Source organism: Ornithorhynchus anatinus, chromosome 4 (genome assembly GCF_004115215.2).
Source record: "Ornithorhynchus anatinus isolate Pmale09 chromosome 4, mOrnAna1.pri.v4, whole genome shotgun sequence".
Lineage (NCBI taxonomy): Eukaryota > Metazoa > Chordata > Mammalia > Monotremata > Ornithorhynchidae > Ornithorhynchus > Ornithorhynchus anatinus.
Window position 1 is genome coordinate 73,104,340 of NC_041731.1, and position 15,807 is coordinate 73,120,146.

The following is a 15,807-nucleotide window of genomic DNA, read 5'->3' on the forward strand; positions in this document are numbered from 1 at the left end:
TTCCCAGACTAAGCCCTCATTTTCCTACTTCCTCTTCCTTCTGTATTGTCTATACACTTGGATCAGTACCCTTTAAAGCACTTGATATCAGCTCACCCTCAGTCTCACTTATGTACATCTCCATAATTTATTTTAATGTCTGTCTCCCCACCTATACTTTATTATAGTTTCCCAAGCTTTTAATACGGTGCTCCCAACCAAACCCTGTCCTTTCCCTTTTCTCATTGCTAGAGACACCACTATCCTGTCTCTTAAACCTGTAAACTTGGTGTTATCCTTGACTCATTTATCTTATTCAATCTACATATTCAATCTACCACTTCTATGACCTTCGACCCTCATCTTAAAAATCTCCCTTATCCTCTCCTCCATTCTAATATAATGCTGATCCAAGCACTCAACTTATGCCAACTAAACTACTGCCTCAGCCTCCTTATTGATCTCCCTGCCTCCTGTTATTCCCCTTTACTTTATTTGGCTGCTAGGATCATTTTTGTAAGAATCCATTCAATCAACAAATCATATTTATTTAGTGCTTACTATGTGCACAGCACTGTACTAAGCATTTGTAAAACAAAAGAGAGTTGGTAGACACATTCCTTGCCTACAAATCCTTGTCTTTTCACTTATTAACCTCAAGTGGATGCCCATCCACCTCTGTATTCAACAGAACTCCTTAGTATCAGCTTTAAGCACTCAATCAACTCTCCCATTCCTATTCTACTTTAATGATTTCTTAAAACTCTCTGGATATACTAACAGAATGATTGCAGATGGAGGTGGGGCGTTCTGGTAGAGATGTGTCCATGCCGTTGCCATGGGTCGGAGATGACTCAACAGCATAAGACAAAAACTACAATCCAGCCCACACACTTCACTCCCCTCAAACCAACCTACTCACTGTATCTTGATTTCTTCTATCTCACTGCAGATCCCTTACCCATAAAGGAGTACTTTGGGCCTAGAACCTTCTACCCTTTCACATAAAACAGACTACTACTCTTCCTACCTTCAGAATCTTACTAAAATCACATCTCCTCCAGGAGATCTTCTCCAACTAAGGCCTTATTTTCCACTACTTTGTCTTCTTTCTGCTTCATGATGCACTTAGATCAATATCCTTTATGTACTTATATTCACTACACCTACAGCCCCACAGTACTTATGTATACATCAGTAATCTATTTTAATGTTTCTCTCCCCTGCTAAATTGTAAGCTCCCTGTAGACAGGGAATGTGGCTACCAACTCTGCTTTAATCTACTATTGCAAGCACATAGTGAATAATATGATTTATTGATTGAATGAATTTTTAGAATAATGATCCTGGTAGCAGAATGAAGTAAGGACTGAAATGGGGAGAAACAGGAGGCGGGAGATCAGTGAGGTGGCTGATGCAGTAATTAAAGTGGCATATGTTGAGTGGTTGGGAAAGCATTATATCAGTATGGATGGAGAGGATAAGGCATATTTTAGAGACCATGTGAAGGTAGTGGTGTACCAAATACTTAGTAAATGCCATTGATTGATTGTTCTGCACAAGAGTAAGCACTTAGTAAATACCACTGATTGATGGATAGTGTATATTAATTTTGGATTGAGTACAGCAGCAGAATGTGGTCATGTGTGTTGGAATAGATTGGTTTCAAAAGAAAGAGACACGTGTGCATAGTGCTAGGGATGAGGAAAGTTTTCCATAACCTGGAATTTTCAATAACATAATCCTCATATTATGGGAGAACTAATAGTGTATTTATATGAGATCACTCATCCAGAAGAGAGTGACTCTAAGCAAAAGCTTCAGACAGAAAAAGATATAGAAAGGATACAGATTCATTCATTCATTCAATCGTATTTATTGAGCACTTACTGTGTACAGAGCACAGTACAAGCACTTCAAAACTACAATTCAGCAATAAAGAGAGACAATCCCTGCCCAGATAAAACAAGCCCTGACACTACAAGCATTAAGTACAACAATGCAACAAATTACACACTTTTTGTGAAACTAATTTGTCTTGGCCTAAATAGCATTGGCCTAAAACCTCATATGTGCTCAAAGGCAAACTTTACCATCAGTGGTTTCTTTTTCAAATACAAATGACAAGTGAATACTTAGAGAGAGAGAGAGAGAGAGAGAGAGAGAGAGAGAGAGAACAGTATGCCATTCATCAGAAGTATCTGAGTACTTAATGGATACAAACCTCTGTAATCCATACTTGGTAAAGTACAGTAACATTAAGACAGAGAGACTGCCTTCAAGAGTTTAGACATTATCAGCTTTTCTTCAAGACTGAAAACTAATCTTGTTTGGGGTAGACTATTTCCAGTCATGGAAGGCTAATAGCGCCTCTTCTGAAATAGTAGTCTTACCAGATGGAACCCCAGAAAACTGATGGTAGTCTGGAGACAAGTTTAAATGGCTTTATCAGGCCTCTGTTTACTCAAGACTCATCTACGTCATATCATACACATTAGTAGCAAAAGCAGCTGAAGCATTTGTGGGGCATTTACTGAATGTGATACAATATATTAGCCTTGGGAGCATAAAATAAAGTAATAAACATTCCCTCTTCCCCAAGAAGCTTCTAATTTAATGGAGAAAAATTCAGATTGACTACCTACAGTGAGAATGAGCAGGAGAGTATAGACACAGTCAATCAATCAATCAATCAATGGTACTGATTGAGTGCTTACTATGTGAAGAGTTTTGATTTGGGAGAGAGTTGAAATCAAATCATTTGGTAGATACAATGCATATTTAAGTACTTTTTATTTTGATCAAATGTATAAGATCATTTATATATTCATATATAGTTGGCACTGTTTACAATCTTTCTTTTCTGTGAAGCTTAGTGATACATTATACAGCTTCAAACTATTTTCTAGCTATCACTGTCTTAGGTAACAATGACATACTATATACATTCTCCTAAAATTAATTATAAAATGAAATAAATGGTAAGTGTATATATTATGAAATAGGAAGTGCATTTTAAAAATTAGCATTCTTTCTCAGAAATCAGGAAAAAAAGTGATGTTTGATAATACTTACTTTCATAATGAATTTTGAATCCATTATTAGAACGGCTGTTATCTGTTGTAAAGAGGAGATATATGAAATTGCTACTACTAAATAAAAACTGGGGGACTTGTGTTCCATTGTAAGATCCAAGAAGGGGTGACAAAAGATTTGGTCCATCATGAACTTCTAAAACGTCATAATTAAGTTCTGTCTGGAATCTACACAATAAGAAAAACACATATGAATAAGCACATAATAAACAGAGATAATAAATTATCATTGTAATAGCATTTTTACCACACTCAAACTGTATGTGAATCATGTCTTATTTGCTTTATATGTTAAAAATAATACACTCACATGTATTTGAAGTCTAACTAATAAATTAATTAAATGACAGCAACTTTATTATCCAGTGATACCTTGCCCTATGTAAATAATAAGAAAAAGTGGTAGGTGATTTTCAAGGACGAGGTACTTTCAATTTAATTAATATGCAGCACTGCCATCGAATAAATGCAAAGCACATTCAATGAATATTTTACTAAGGATTTTTCATTCACCTACTATGTAGTTTACACTTCTTTTCTAAAAAGGAGATGAATGAATTTTGCTGTAAGGCAACTAAATGCATAATTACTGAATATTAATATATTTCCAAAGTGATTTTTAACAATCACAACTAAGGAAGCTTTGTTTTACTGTGGAATGGACTGATTACTAGACATTGGTCTTGTCAGCCACACTTGCAGAGCATAAGTAGCATTATTTTCAAACCCAAAGGACAGGCAAATGTGTACAAACATTGTGTATATTATGTTTTTGCAACTGTTTAGGCTATTTGAGATTAACCTCTTATTTAGTTCTTTGACATCTGCTCAACATCGATGACACACTATTTTATTTTTGTTTCAAATTATTTTATAATAAAAACACAGGGTAACAAGAATTACTTTCTACCATTAAACTTGTAAGTTTTATTTGCTGAATTAGCAACTCATAATTTCATGGTTTTCTAAGATTTATAGATTTTGGATGAAGTGAAGAATCTTAGACTGTACTTAGAATTAAAAAACTCAATTTCCAAAATCCCAAATTTCATTTCTCAACATGTTTTATTTTGAGAATATGGAAATTAATTAAATTCTGAAACAGATCATTATATTTCAATACAATATTGTTAGTGGCTATTACTAATACTACTCTGACTTCTCAGTTTTTTTTTCCCAGTGAAAAATATACTGAAATTAGCCCTGCTGTTTTATAAATTCTGAGGGCATTCAGATAGTACCACAAATATTTCTTCATATTAAGGTGGTAAGTCAAGATGTATTCTCTATTCTACTTATAGTCTCTACCTTTATTTTCCCAACAATAAGGCGAGATCTAACTAAACTTGTAGTTTTTCTTGACTTATTCAATGGTGTTTCAAATAAATGGAGAATTATAAGGACATGAAGGACTTGTTATAAACACCTATGATAGGATTAAGAATGTTATTTTATATGAATGGTCATAATTAAGCTTATAATTCATAACAATTTATGATGAGTGCTGAAATATTCATTATTTTCTGTTCTAAAGTTTTAACATGTCAAAATGCAGATTCAAAGAATGCAATTCATTTCATAAGCAAGGATTACAACTGCCTTTGCAACTAGAACTTGTCTTTTCCTTAAAAAAAAAAACAAAAACTGCCAGCTGGCATAGTACCACAAAACCTGAGGGATTCTGGAGGAAGACACTAAATTGTTCAAATGAATACATTGTCTATAGCCATGAATTATGGATTTTTATCATTCCAGATACTTTGCACAACAATCTGCTTGTTCAAGGAATTATTATGTAAATTACTCTCTGGTATACTCAGCTACAGCAAACCAGCTGACACGTCACACTCAAAATACACTGAAAGAAAAAGAAGCATTGGTCCTTAAAGTATTTAAACCTGAATATGAACACAGACATGGCCTTTAACTGAGGACAGAGAATTTGGGAAAGAAACTTTCATTATAAAAATAAGAAATCACTGGAACTATATTTTGTGGTAACTGCAGCAGACAAGGCCAAGAATTGGTAAACGTAGGAAAGACAGTCAACAACATTTATTGAATGTCCCTTGTCAGAACAGCCAAAGTCAGTTTAGCAGAATTACATAGATATTGTTCCTTCCTTAATATGTTTATTAACAATTGTGACTAATGATTGGGTTCCTCATGGCATCGCTAATAACTGCCCTTCCACAATCAATTTGACCATCTCAAATTTTATTTATAGTATACTGAAACTTGACAGCATCACGGTCTTTCAAAATGAATAAAAAAATTGGGCTCCTAAAGGTTGGTCGGTGAGAGGGAAATCAAAGGAGTGTATAGTAAAGCTCTCTCACCTGGTAGTTTTGGGAGAGTTGTTACTAACTTCTTTTGTCCCTGCATAATAAACTTATCTGAGGTTATACAAAAGGGTGAAAGGAAACTATTCAACCCTCTGAAGCCAGGAGGAAATATTGTAGCATTCTTCCCATCTCAAAGGGGAGAATTACTTGAATATTTTTATTTTTGTTGGTTTTCATGGTATTTGTTAAATACTTACTATGTGCCAGGCAATATCACCGGGGAGACACAGTCCCTGTCCCACAAAGGGTTCACAGCCTTAATTCTCATTTTACAAAAAAGGGAAATAAGGAACAGAGAAGTGAAATAGCCTAAACAAGTTCAAACAGCAGAAAAGTGCTGGAGTAGAGCAGAGCTGAAATTCAGGTCTTTTGGCTCCCAGATCCATGATCTTTACACTAGGCCATGCTGCTTTCATGTTGTGTGAAAATAAAAATCAGGCAAGTAGAAGAGAAAGTAGTTTTCAAGCTACTTTAAAATGCTTGCAAAAAATAGCATGAAGATAATATTTACTGCCTTGTTCATCACCAAAAGTTTTTAAATTGACTTTGAATATTACAATAACTGAATAACACTTTTTTTTTTGAAGAAAAGATAAAGTACGAACAATGTTAAAAGAACATATATCACTCAGTCAGGGTATATATATAAAAATTAAAATGATTGTGCATGTGTTTCTCAATGAGACTATGGCAAAGTTAATCAGATGAGGTTCCCTTAGACAGACTGGGAGATTAAAACATAGGCAGAAAATCTATATAAGGCACTTATATTTGGTTAGTCCAGTCAAAATATAGCATGAGTTTTATTACAGGTAAAAGCAATAAACGTAAAAGATATATCAAAGAAGAAAAATTTTTTCAATACCTTTCAAATGTTATTTTGATAGAGTGTCCAGGTTCAGCTTCAATCACCCACTCACAGTTCAAGGAATCTTTATAGTAGCCGGGCCATCCTGGGGAAAGGATTACTCCACTGGGTGATGAAAAATGCCCACCACACGGAGCTAAAACAAATGTGTGTAGAGAGAAAACAAATGAGAATAAGATCTGCTAACCCAGGAATATACATTATATATATCATCTTAGAAAATATTTGATTTTATCATTGGTCTATGAATAAGCAAATGGATATAATAATAATGATGGTATTTATTAAGCACTTTCTATATGCCAGGCACTGTACTACGCACTGTGGTGGATATAAGCTAATTAGGTTGGAGATAGTCATTGTCCCACATGGGACTTGAAACCCATTTTACAGATGAGGTGACAGGCACAGAGAAGTAAAGTGACTTGCCCAAGGTCACACAGCAACAAGCGATGGATCCAGGATGCCCTGGAAGAAGTCTTTTCCTTCCCTTGACATGACAAACTCCTTTATATAACTGCATCTATGAATACCAACTTTAAACATTACTTATATTACTTCTAAATTAAAGATATTCTATATAGTTGTAAATCACATGGGATATGTATGGATAGGCACAATATTTAACCAGGTTCTCCCTAGTTAGAGCTATTCCCTAATCTTTGGAAATGACTTTCAGGGTCCTAGGAAAGATAGCATGAGGCAAATTCTTAATTCCAGATGTATTATTGGTGAATGAGAGAATCAATATAGCTTTCTCAGCTCCTTAATTTGTTACAGAGAATAAATGATATATTTTTAGGCTCTGCTGCTGATGAAAACAGGAGTGCAAGAAGGCAATCAATAGCATTTATTGAGTAGTACTCTCTGTAGACGGCAGTGTGCAAAGCACTTGGAAGAATCAATCAAATAACAGTATTTATTGAGTGCTTACTGTTTTGCCAAGCACTATACTAAGCACTTGGAAAGTACAACTTACAGATAAGGGAAGTGGCACCAATGGGATGAAATGGCAGTTGTGGGATGTAAAGTGGGACATTTCAGATTTTTCGAGGAATGTCTCCCGGAAGAGATGTCATCGTGGAAGGGTTTTGAAGATGGGGAGAGCTATGGTCTGATGGATACGAAGGATGAAGAGATCAGTGGTGAGATCAGAACGAGACACTGTAAACTTGTTCTTATGATACAAATATATGAACACATCTAAAATAATGATATCAAGTATGATTAATAACCTAAAGAAGTTTTTATTTAACAAACACAAAAAAATTGTAAGACAATCTTACCCTATGCTTAGGCTACAAAAAGATGAAGAAGACAAATTGTTAACAGTAGCATGGCCTAGTGGAAAGTCCATGAGCCTAGGAGTCAGAAGACCTGGGTTTCAATTCTGCCTCTGCCACTTTCCTGCTGTTTGACCTTGGGCAAGTCACTTTTCTATACCTCAGTTTCCTCCTCTCTATAACAAAGACTAAATACCTGTTTTTTTATCCCTGCTAGACTGTGAACCACATATGGGATAAGAAGCACATCTGATCTGATTGACTACTATCTACCTCAGTGCTTGTAGCATAATATTTGGCACATAATAAGCACTTAAACATATACTAATCTAATAATTAGTAGTGATAATAATCCTAATCATAACAGATTGGCATGCAATTTTATTTTACAATATAAGAACAATATAGTATAAAGATTGTTCAACTATTTTAGCTCTTTTCAAGTCACGTAGAATACCATGTTTGCATCTGAAAGCATTTTTTCCAAGGTCACATCCCAACTCTGTGGCAGAACATAAGGTAAGTCTCCCAAAACAAAACAACAAAAAAAGAACTTAATCCATTAAACTTTACAGTCACTCAAAAATAGTTTCTCTGGGATTGAACTCAGTACATGCATTCTATTCTCAAGCACTATAGGAATTATGCACCTGTGGAATTCATGCATGTTGTGTAAAATAAGAAAATAATAATAATAAGGGAATATGAGAGCATTGGCAGAAACAGGAGCTCAGGGATGGCCAAAATCCTTAGTGAACCTAATAATAATAATGTTGGTATTTGTTAAGTGCTTACTATGTGCCAAGCACTGTTCTAAGCGCTGGGGTAGACATAGGGGAATCAGGTTGTCCCACGTGGGGCTCACAGTCTTAATCCCCATTTTACAGATGAGGGAACTGAGGCACAGAGAAGTTAAGTGACTTGCCCACAGTCACACAGCCGACAAGTGGCAGAGCTGGGATTCGAACTCATGAGCCCTGACTCCAAAGCCCATGCTCTTTCCATTGAGCCACGCTGCTTCTCCACACCTGTATTGTGTACCTCTTTTAAGACTGTAAGCTCATTGTGGGCAGGGAATGTGTCTGTTATTCATTCATTCAATAGTATTTATTGAGTGCTTACTATGTGCAGAGCACTGTACTAAGCTCTTGGAATGTACAGTTCGGCAACAGAGAGAAACAATCCCTGCCTAATGATGGGCTCACAGTCTATAGACTGTTATATTATACTGACCCAAGGATTTAGTACAGTCCTCTGCACACAGTAAATGCTTAATAAATACAATTGACTGACTGGCTGACAGACCCCTATTTTAACTATACCATGTGGGATGGATGGAGAGATTGTAACAGCAGGGAAAGAACATTTGGGGATCGAATAATTGACTATCCTTCTATATGTTCCAGTTTGGAAGGGTCAATTTCCTTTTTCTGTATCAGTACATGTGTACTCAGCACCCATTGCCAATATTTGAAAAACTGGGTTAGAGGTAACCTGTTGTAGGGAAAGGAGGGATGAAAAAGGCAGGTTTAAAGGGGTGGATAACTTTCAAGAAGGGATAAATCGAGGCAGAAGTGTGGGAATACAAACCAATCTATGTTGATTGGTGTGGGATGGGGTTGTAGTTCACAGCCTTTTAATTCCAGCCTGGATTGGGTTAGGGAGGGTAGGGAGTTGTGGAATGTACCATTTCATGAACCCCACAACTTCAATCCATTGCTAGGCATTTCCTCCCAGAAGACCGACGAGGTACTGTCTATGTCCTTCTAGCTAACGCCCTGATTCCCATTTGTTCATCCTTTCATTCAACTTTTGGGATTCAGAGGTCTGAAACTAAATCTAGAGTAATCACTATTCTTCCCCTGCCCCTGGACCACTGCTCCCATTCCATTAAATGGCTTATAGGTAACACAATACGATAGTATCTTTAGAACTTTTTCCCAACCTGAATGAATGACTGGATCAATCAATCAATTGATGGAGCACTTGCTCTGCGCAGAATACTAACCTCTCCAGACTGTGAGCTTGTTGGGGGCAGGGTTTGTCTCCCTTTATTGCTGTATTGTACTTCCCCAAGTGCTTAGTGCAGTGCTCTGCACACAATAAGTGCTCAAAAAATACGACTGAATGAATTTCCTACCCAAGGAGTTTACAGGGTAAAAGGGGAAACAGGCATTAAAATAAATTACAATTATCCACATAAGTGCTGTGGGTCCTATGGTTAGGGTGAATATCAAGTCCTTAAAAGGTGCAGATCCCAGTAGTGCAAAGGCAACACAGAAGGGAGAGGGAGTAGGAAAGATGATGGTGAAATTGGGCAAGACCTCTTGGAGGAAATGTGCTTTTAGGAGGGATTTGAAAGTGAGGAGAGTAATGGTCTATACTTATAGATAGGGCAAGGAAATTCCAGGCTAGATGGTAAGGGCCTGGCATTGAAATAGAAGAGCTCATGGTTAAGAAAGTAGGTTGGTGATTGAGTGGTTAAAGCCAATGGTAAGGAGTTTCGGTTTGATAAGGCAGTGGATGGGAAATCACTGGAGATGCCTGAGGAGTGGAGTTCGTTGTCCTCTCATTTTGCCCATAAACCTTGGGGCTGTTATTTAGCAAATTAATTGCAGGGTTTAGAGCCAAAGCTTCTCCCATCCCTCAATTCTCCACCCCCTACCACCTCTGTCTCCTTCTAATCCTCTCCAAGTGCAGGTTAGAATTGATGAACTGGCAGAAGGATGTGGAGGTGGGGTGTGGTTCAATAGAGGGTTTTCATCTCCCTTCTGCATGGAACAAGGATAGGTTCACCACCAGCTCAACATGCAGGTGGGAGGTGGATAACTAGAGGTGGGAGGTGGGTGGAACCATCTGGACTCCAGCAAACTCAGGAATGGGAATGGAGGCAGGGACAGATGGGAGAGGTTTAATGACTCTCTCTTTTCCCCTGCTGTTCTTCCAGTCACAACTGGTTCAGCTTTGCCAAATCACAAAAACATCAGTTGTGTAGGATTCTTACCATAAAGACTTAATATTGTCATTGAGCTTACCAAACCTGCCTTGTACTAGAGATGGAACAAACTACAGCGATCCTTATGAAAACAAGGTACATTTTTTTCTGGAAATTTTAACAAGCGTTAAAAAATACTATTTGAAATAAGTTCATTTCACAGCTTGAAAAGTGTTTTAGAAAGTGAATCTTAATAAGCACAACTCATGAGTAATGCAAGGAAAGAAAGGATTTGGATGATCTTCCATGGCAAATTCTCATGTCACTAAAAGGGTACACTGGCATTCCGTGTCCCTGCTTAAAAGAATCGTCCAGGCTCATTGTGGGTAGAAAACCAAAAACCAGTTATAAGATGGACAGAACTTTCTGCATTCAGGTAACATTATAGCAAAATGCTCCTCTTTGAGTACTCAGCATGTGTCAGGACTGAATACAACTTTGATTCTCTCTAACTGGACATAAGGACATGGGATTAATAAAGGCATCCATAGGATTCAATGTTTGGAAAATAGTCCCCTTAGGTAAAGGCTCTAGGAATTGGCATTATTAACCCTAGAAAACCTAGGTAGCAGGTAATGTTTCTACCAACTCTATTATATTGTACCCTCCTAAGTGCTTAGTATAGTGCTCTGCACACAGTAAATGCTCAATAAATACCATTATTGATGAGTTATTCATTAGAGAACTTAAAAATAGTCTATGAATAGCAGGTAGAAATCAAGAGCACCAGAACTGATCAATAATCAATAACCAAGAATCTTAATTTACAATATGAGATTAGACCATTTTACAGAGAATTGTGGTACTCTGGGATGGATTATGAATTATTAAGTAGGGCTTAATAATTCACTTCCTGCCCAAGAAAATACAAATATCTACCTATTCATATTTTGATAGAATGGATATTTCAGGCAAAGCAGGCATAAACATACAAATTATTCTTATTCTTACATGAAGAGAGGTAGTGTGGCCTAAATGGAAAGCATACACATGACTGGGAGTTGAGAGACTACATAACTACTGTAGTTGTTAATCACATCGACTGCCTGACTCCATCACACATAGAACTCTCAACTAAGGAGAATGGAAAACAGGTACTGAATCCCTATTTTACAGATGATTAAACAGACATAAAGAAGTTAATTGGCTTGTCTAATATCACACTACAGGTAAGAATGGAGCTAAGATTAGAACTTAAGACCCCCAGTCCTGGGTCCTTGACCCTAGGCCACACTACTTGCTGGGTTGGATTCCAGACCTTTGCCAACCACTCTGTGCCTCATTTCGTTCCTGTGTAATATTCATTCAATAGTATTTATTGTGCACATACTATGTGCAGAGGACTGTACTAAGTGCTTGGAATGTACAATTCAGGAACAGAGAGTGACAATCACTGCCCATTGACGGGCTTACGGTCTAATCGGGAGAGACAGATGGACAGGAAAAAGACAACTTAATCACGACAAATAGAATCAAGGGGATGTACATCTCATTAACAAAATAAATAGGGTAATAAAAATATATACAAATGAACACAATGCTGAGGGCAGGGGAAGGGAGAGGGGGAGGAACAGAGGGAAAGGGGAAAGGAGGTTAGCTGAGGGGAGGTGAAGGGAAGCAGAGAGGGAGCAGAGGGAGCAGTAATATGATGAGAATTACGATACCTTTCTCCCTCTCATTCAGGTGTGAGAACCAATGGTAATCAGCATCCCTGTCTGATCTAATTATTTCCATTTACTCCATGCATAGACTTAGTAAACGTGTAATATACAAATAAATATAAAGTTACCTATTTGGAGATTTTTAAATACTAGTCTAGGTAGCCTACCTTGATGGAATGGATTGGGTATAGTTCTGAATGGAAACTATCGTCTATATGTTATGACGATGAGAACATGCTCTTCTCCTTACTTGACTTTCAAGATCCTTCTTACCTACATCCACAACTATTTTACATGACCTGATTTTTTTTTTTTACAATAGAAGTGCTTTTTATGTACCTGGCACTGCACTAAACACTGGCATAGATACAAGAACATCACAGTCTTTGTCTCAATGTCTTAATCTGCATTTTATAGATGAGGTAATTTAGGCATAGAGAAGCTGAGTGACTAGCCTAAGGTCAGAAATCAAACAGCAGATCCAGGATTAGAACCCAGGTCCTCTGACTGCCAAGCCTGTGCTATATCTACTAGGCCACACTGCTTTAGTTGTTGGGTTCAACATCCAATTATTTTCTCTTACTATATATTAATTCTTTTAATTTTTGATATCGGGGGCAGATGGCTCCTAAGGAAATCATCCAGTGTTCCAGCCTCCCTTTAGAAAGCTCTGTAAACTTTATGACTCCAGACCCAGGAAAAGATTGCAAGCTCCTGTGATCTGGAATCATGTATACCCATTCTTCTCTACTCCACTTTCCTAAATGCTTATAAAGTGCTCTGCACACACCAAGAGCTCAATCAATAATATTAACTGAAAAGATTCTCCAACCTTTTCTTGAAGGCATATATTTGCATCATGACTGTTAACCAATTTTATTAACTGACTCAAATCTATTTCTTTTCAAGACTACTATCTCATCTCCTGTCTTCAGTAGATATAGCCCATCATTTCCCATACATCTAGACTTTCAAGATGGTCCCATCAATCTTCTGAATAGCTCCATTTCTTTATCCTTTTTTCAGATATGTTGATCCTTGAATCATTTTTATTGTCGTCCTCCAGATTGCAATATTCAAATCCATACAATAAATATGGGAAAACTTGTTTGGTCATTTGTGACTGACTGCATGAATGTTTAACTATACACATAAAAAGGATCTTTCTGTCTGTTGTGTCACCTTTGAATGCCAAATACTCAACACTCAAATATTCAAACTATATTTTAAGGAATATTCCAATATAATGAATTTGAACATCATTTGGAACGTAAAATGCAATCTTGAATGGACAGTCAACAATATAAATATCTTTTCAGTGACCCCTTAAAATGGCCTTGGTAGTCCTAACTTCAATTTTGTCTGCCAGACATTCCTGGGTAAAGGGAAAATAACAGTGGGGATCACCAAATAGTCTAAAAACTGCCTCCTTGGACCTGTTCCAATCCTCAGGTTTGTGTAGATGCTGAGGGGTTGGTATTTTGGAGGATGAAATGGTATCTAAATATCACATATTCTTTTTGTTCCACTAACCCATTCTCTGTTGCCTCCCATTAAAATATCTAAAATAAACATTCATGATAGGTTCAATCCTTCATTAAAAATGTTTTAATTATTTTTTTTAAAAATAAAAGCAATAGTTACCCTATATGCTAATATCATGAGAAAGTGCTACTAATAGATATTACTTTTTGGACTGCAGGCAAAGCAGTATTTTGCTGCAAAATCTCTGAAAATATAACAATTTTTAATAATGCAGTAAGGTATTAAAATGCATCTTCAGAATATTCAGGCTATATTATAAACCCTCCTGATAATGTAATTTAAAATAATGAATGCATTTTCCTCTCAACCCTTTCTTTTTTTGCTTGCAAATACATACCTATCTCTTTTTCATCTACCTCGCATGTTTTTTAAAAGATAATATCAGCCATTGCAGAATGTATATTCAGATCCAAGAACGCTTGCTTTCTATATTGCACAGCTATTGCACAGATAGGCAAATTCACTTTTGTTAAAATAATGCCTACCCTTTTTTAAAAAAAATGTGCTATAAAAAAAAAACCTACATCATTGCCTTGGTGTTCACATTTAATCAGGAAGAGCTTCCTTGCTTTATTTTATGTATTGTGACATCTCTCTTTGGCTACTAGAGATGTATAAGCACATATTTTGTCTCAGAAGCCCTCTAGAGACATGTGTCAGGAGAAAATACCACTTCTCTTCCAAGAAAGATTCCAACCCTCTATTGTTATCTCTAAATCAGGACAAGGAATTGTTGGAGTAACATATTATAAATTTGAGATGGAACCTTGACAAGTACACAGGGAGGTGGCCTACATGCTGAGAGAGCACTGCTGTAGTTTATGTTCAAATAAGTCACATCATGCAGCTAGAAGAATATTCACAAAGTTATATAATTTGTCGTTCCTATCTGATCCAGACACTTGAATCCACATAGGCAAGGTAGTATTTCATCATTTTGTTAAAATTTTCAGAAGGAAAAGAAAATTGAGGGGAGATGCAGGAAATGAGAATTAACAACAGTGATCAATACTTGGTATTCTGGTGTAATTTAACTTTTAAAAAGAATTCCTAGAAGGTGGACGGCAATAGTCTCCACTATGACAGGCTAACTTCCTCTTTAACACTGAATGAGTGCATGGTAGTGGTGTCCTGTGTCATTGATGTCCACAGTGGCCTGGGGGTCCTTATACAAATAGCTGATCTGGTTTGAATGACTCAACTCTGTCTCTTTGGGAAGCTTGCTGTTGAAAACCTATAGACCTTACTTTGATCAATAATTCAATCATATGTAGCCAGCATCTGCTGTGAGAATATAATAGAGAAAACTGACATGTTCCTCTTTCAAGAAGTTTGCATCTTAGGAGGGAAGACCAACACCAATAATTAACAAAAAGGAAGAAGGAGAAAAAGGGAATACATTCCAAGTGTTTAAGTAATGGGGTATGAATGATATGTTCGATGAAAGGTTGTAAGTTCATAAATGCTCAGGAGTGCAGCAATGCTGAGATGGAAGTTGGAAACATATAGCCTGGGGATAGCAGACATTAATAGGTAAAACATCTTGTAGGTGGTGTGATTTCAGTAGCACTTGGAAGCGGGGAAGAGTTTCAGTCTGAGAGGAAGTTCCAGAAAGAGGGAAGAGTGAAGGGGCGTATGAGAGGACATTCAGGGATGAGAGAGATAAGACTATAACCCAATAGACCATGGACCTGGGAGTCAGAAGGATTTGGATTATAATCTCACCTCTGCCACTCGTCTGCTGTGTGACTTAGGGAAAGCCACTTGGCCTCTCTATGCTTTTGTTACCTCATCTGTAAAATGGGGATTAGGGCTGAGACCCCAGCGTGGGCTACGGACTGTGTCCATCCTCATTAGCTGTATCTATCCCAGCACTTAGTACGGTGTCTGGCACATAATAAGTGCTTAACAAATACTATTAAAAATAGCAGTAGGCAAGCTGGGGTGCACTACAAGAACAGAGTGGAAAATCAGGAGTGAGAAAGCTAACTGAATAACTTAAAGCTATTGGTAAGAAGCCCCAAGATATTGACTGT

At 37.0% G+C, this 15,807-nt stretch overlaps 1 protein-coding gene across 1 annotated transcript in view; it reads right to left on the reverse strand.

Annotated features, from left to right (window-relative positions):
• CSMD3 (CUB and Sushi multiple domains 3) overlaps positions 1-15,807 on the reverse strand; it is a 778,187-nt gene that overhangs the window by 339,193 nt on the left and 423,187 nt on the right. Inside the window, 2 exon segments of the mRNA XM_029063925.2 lie at positions 3,055-3,242; positions 6,285-6,423. Coding sequence (XP_028919758.1) covers positions 3,055-3,242; positions 6,285-6,423 — 327 coding nt within the window.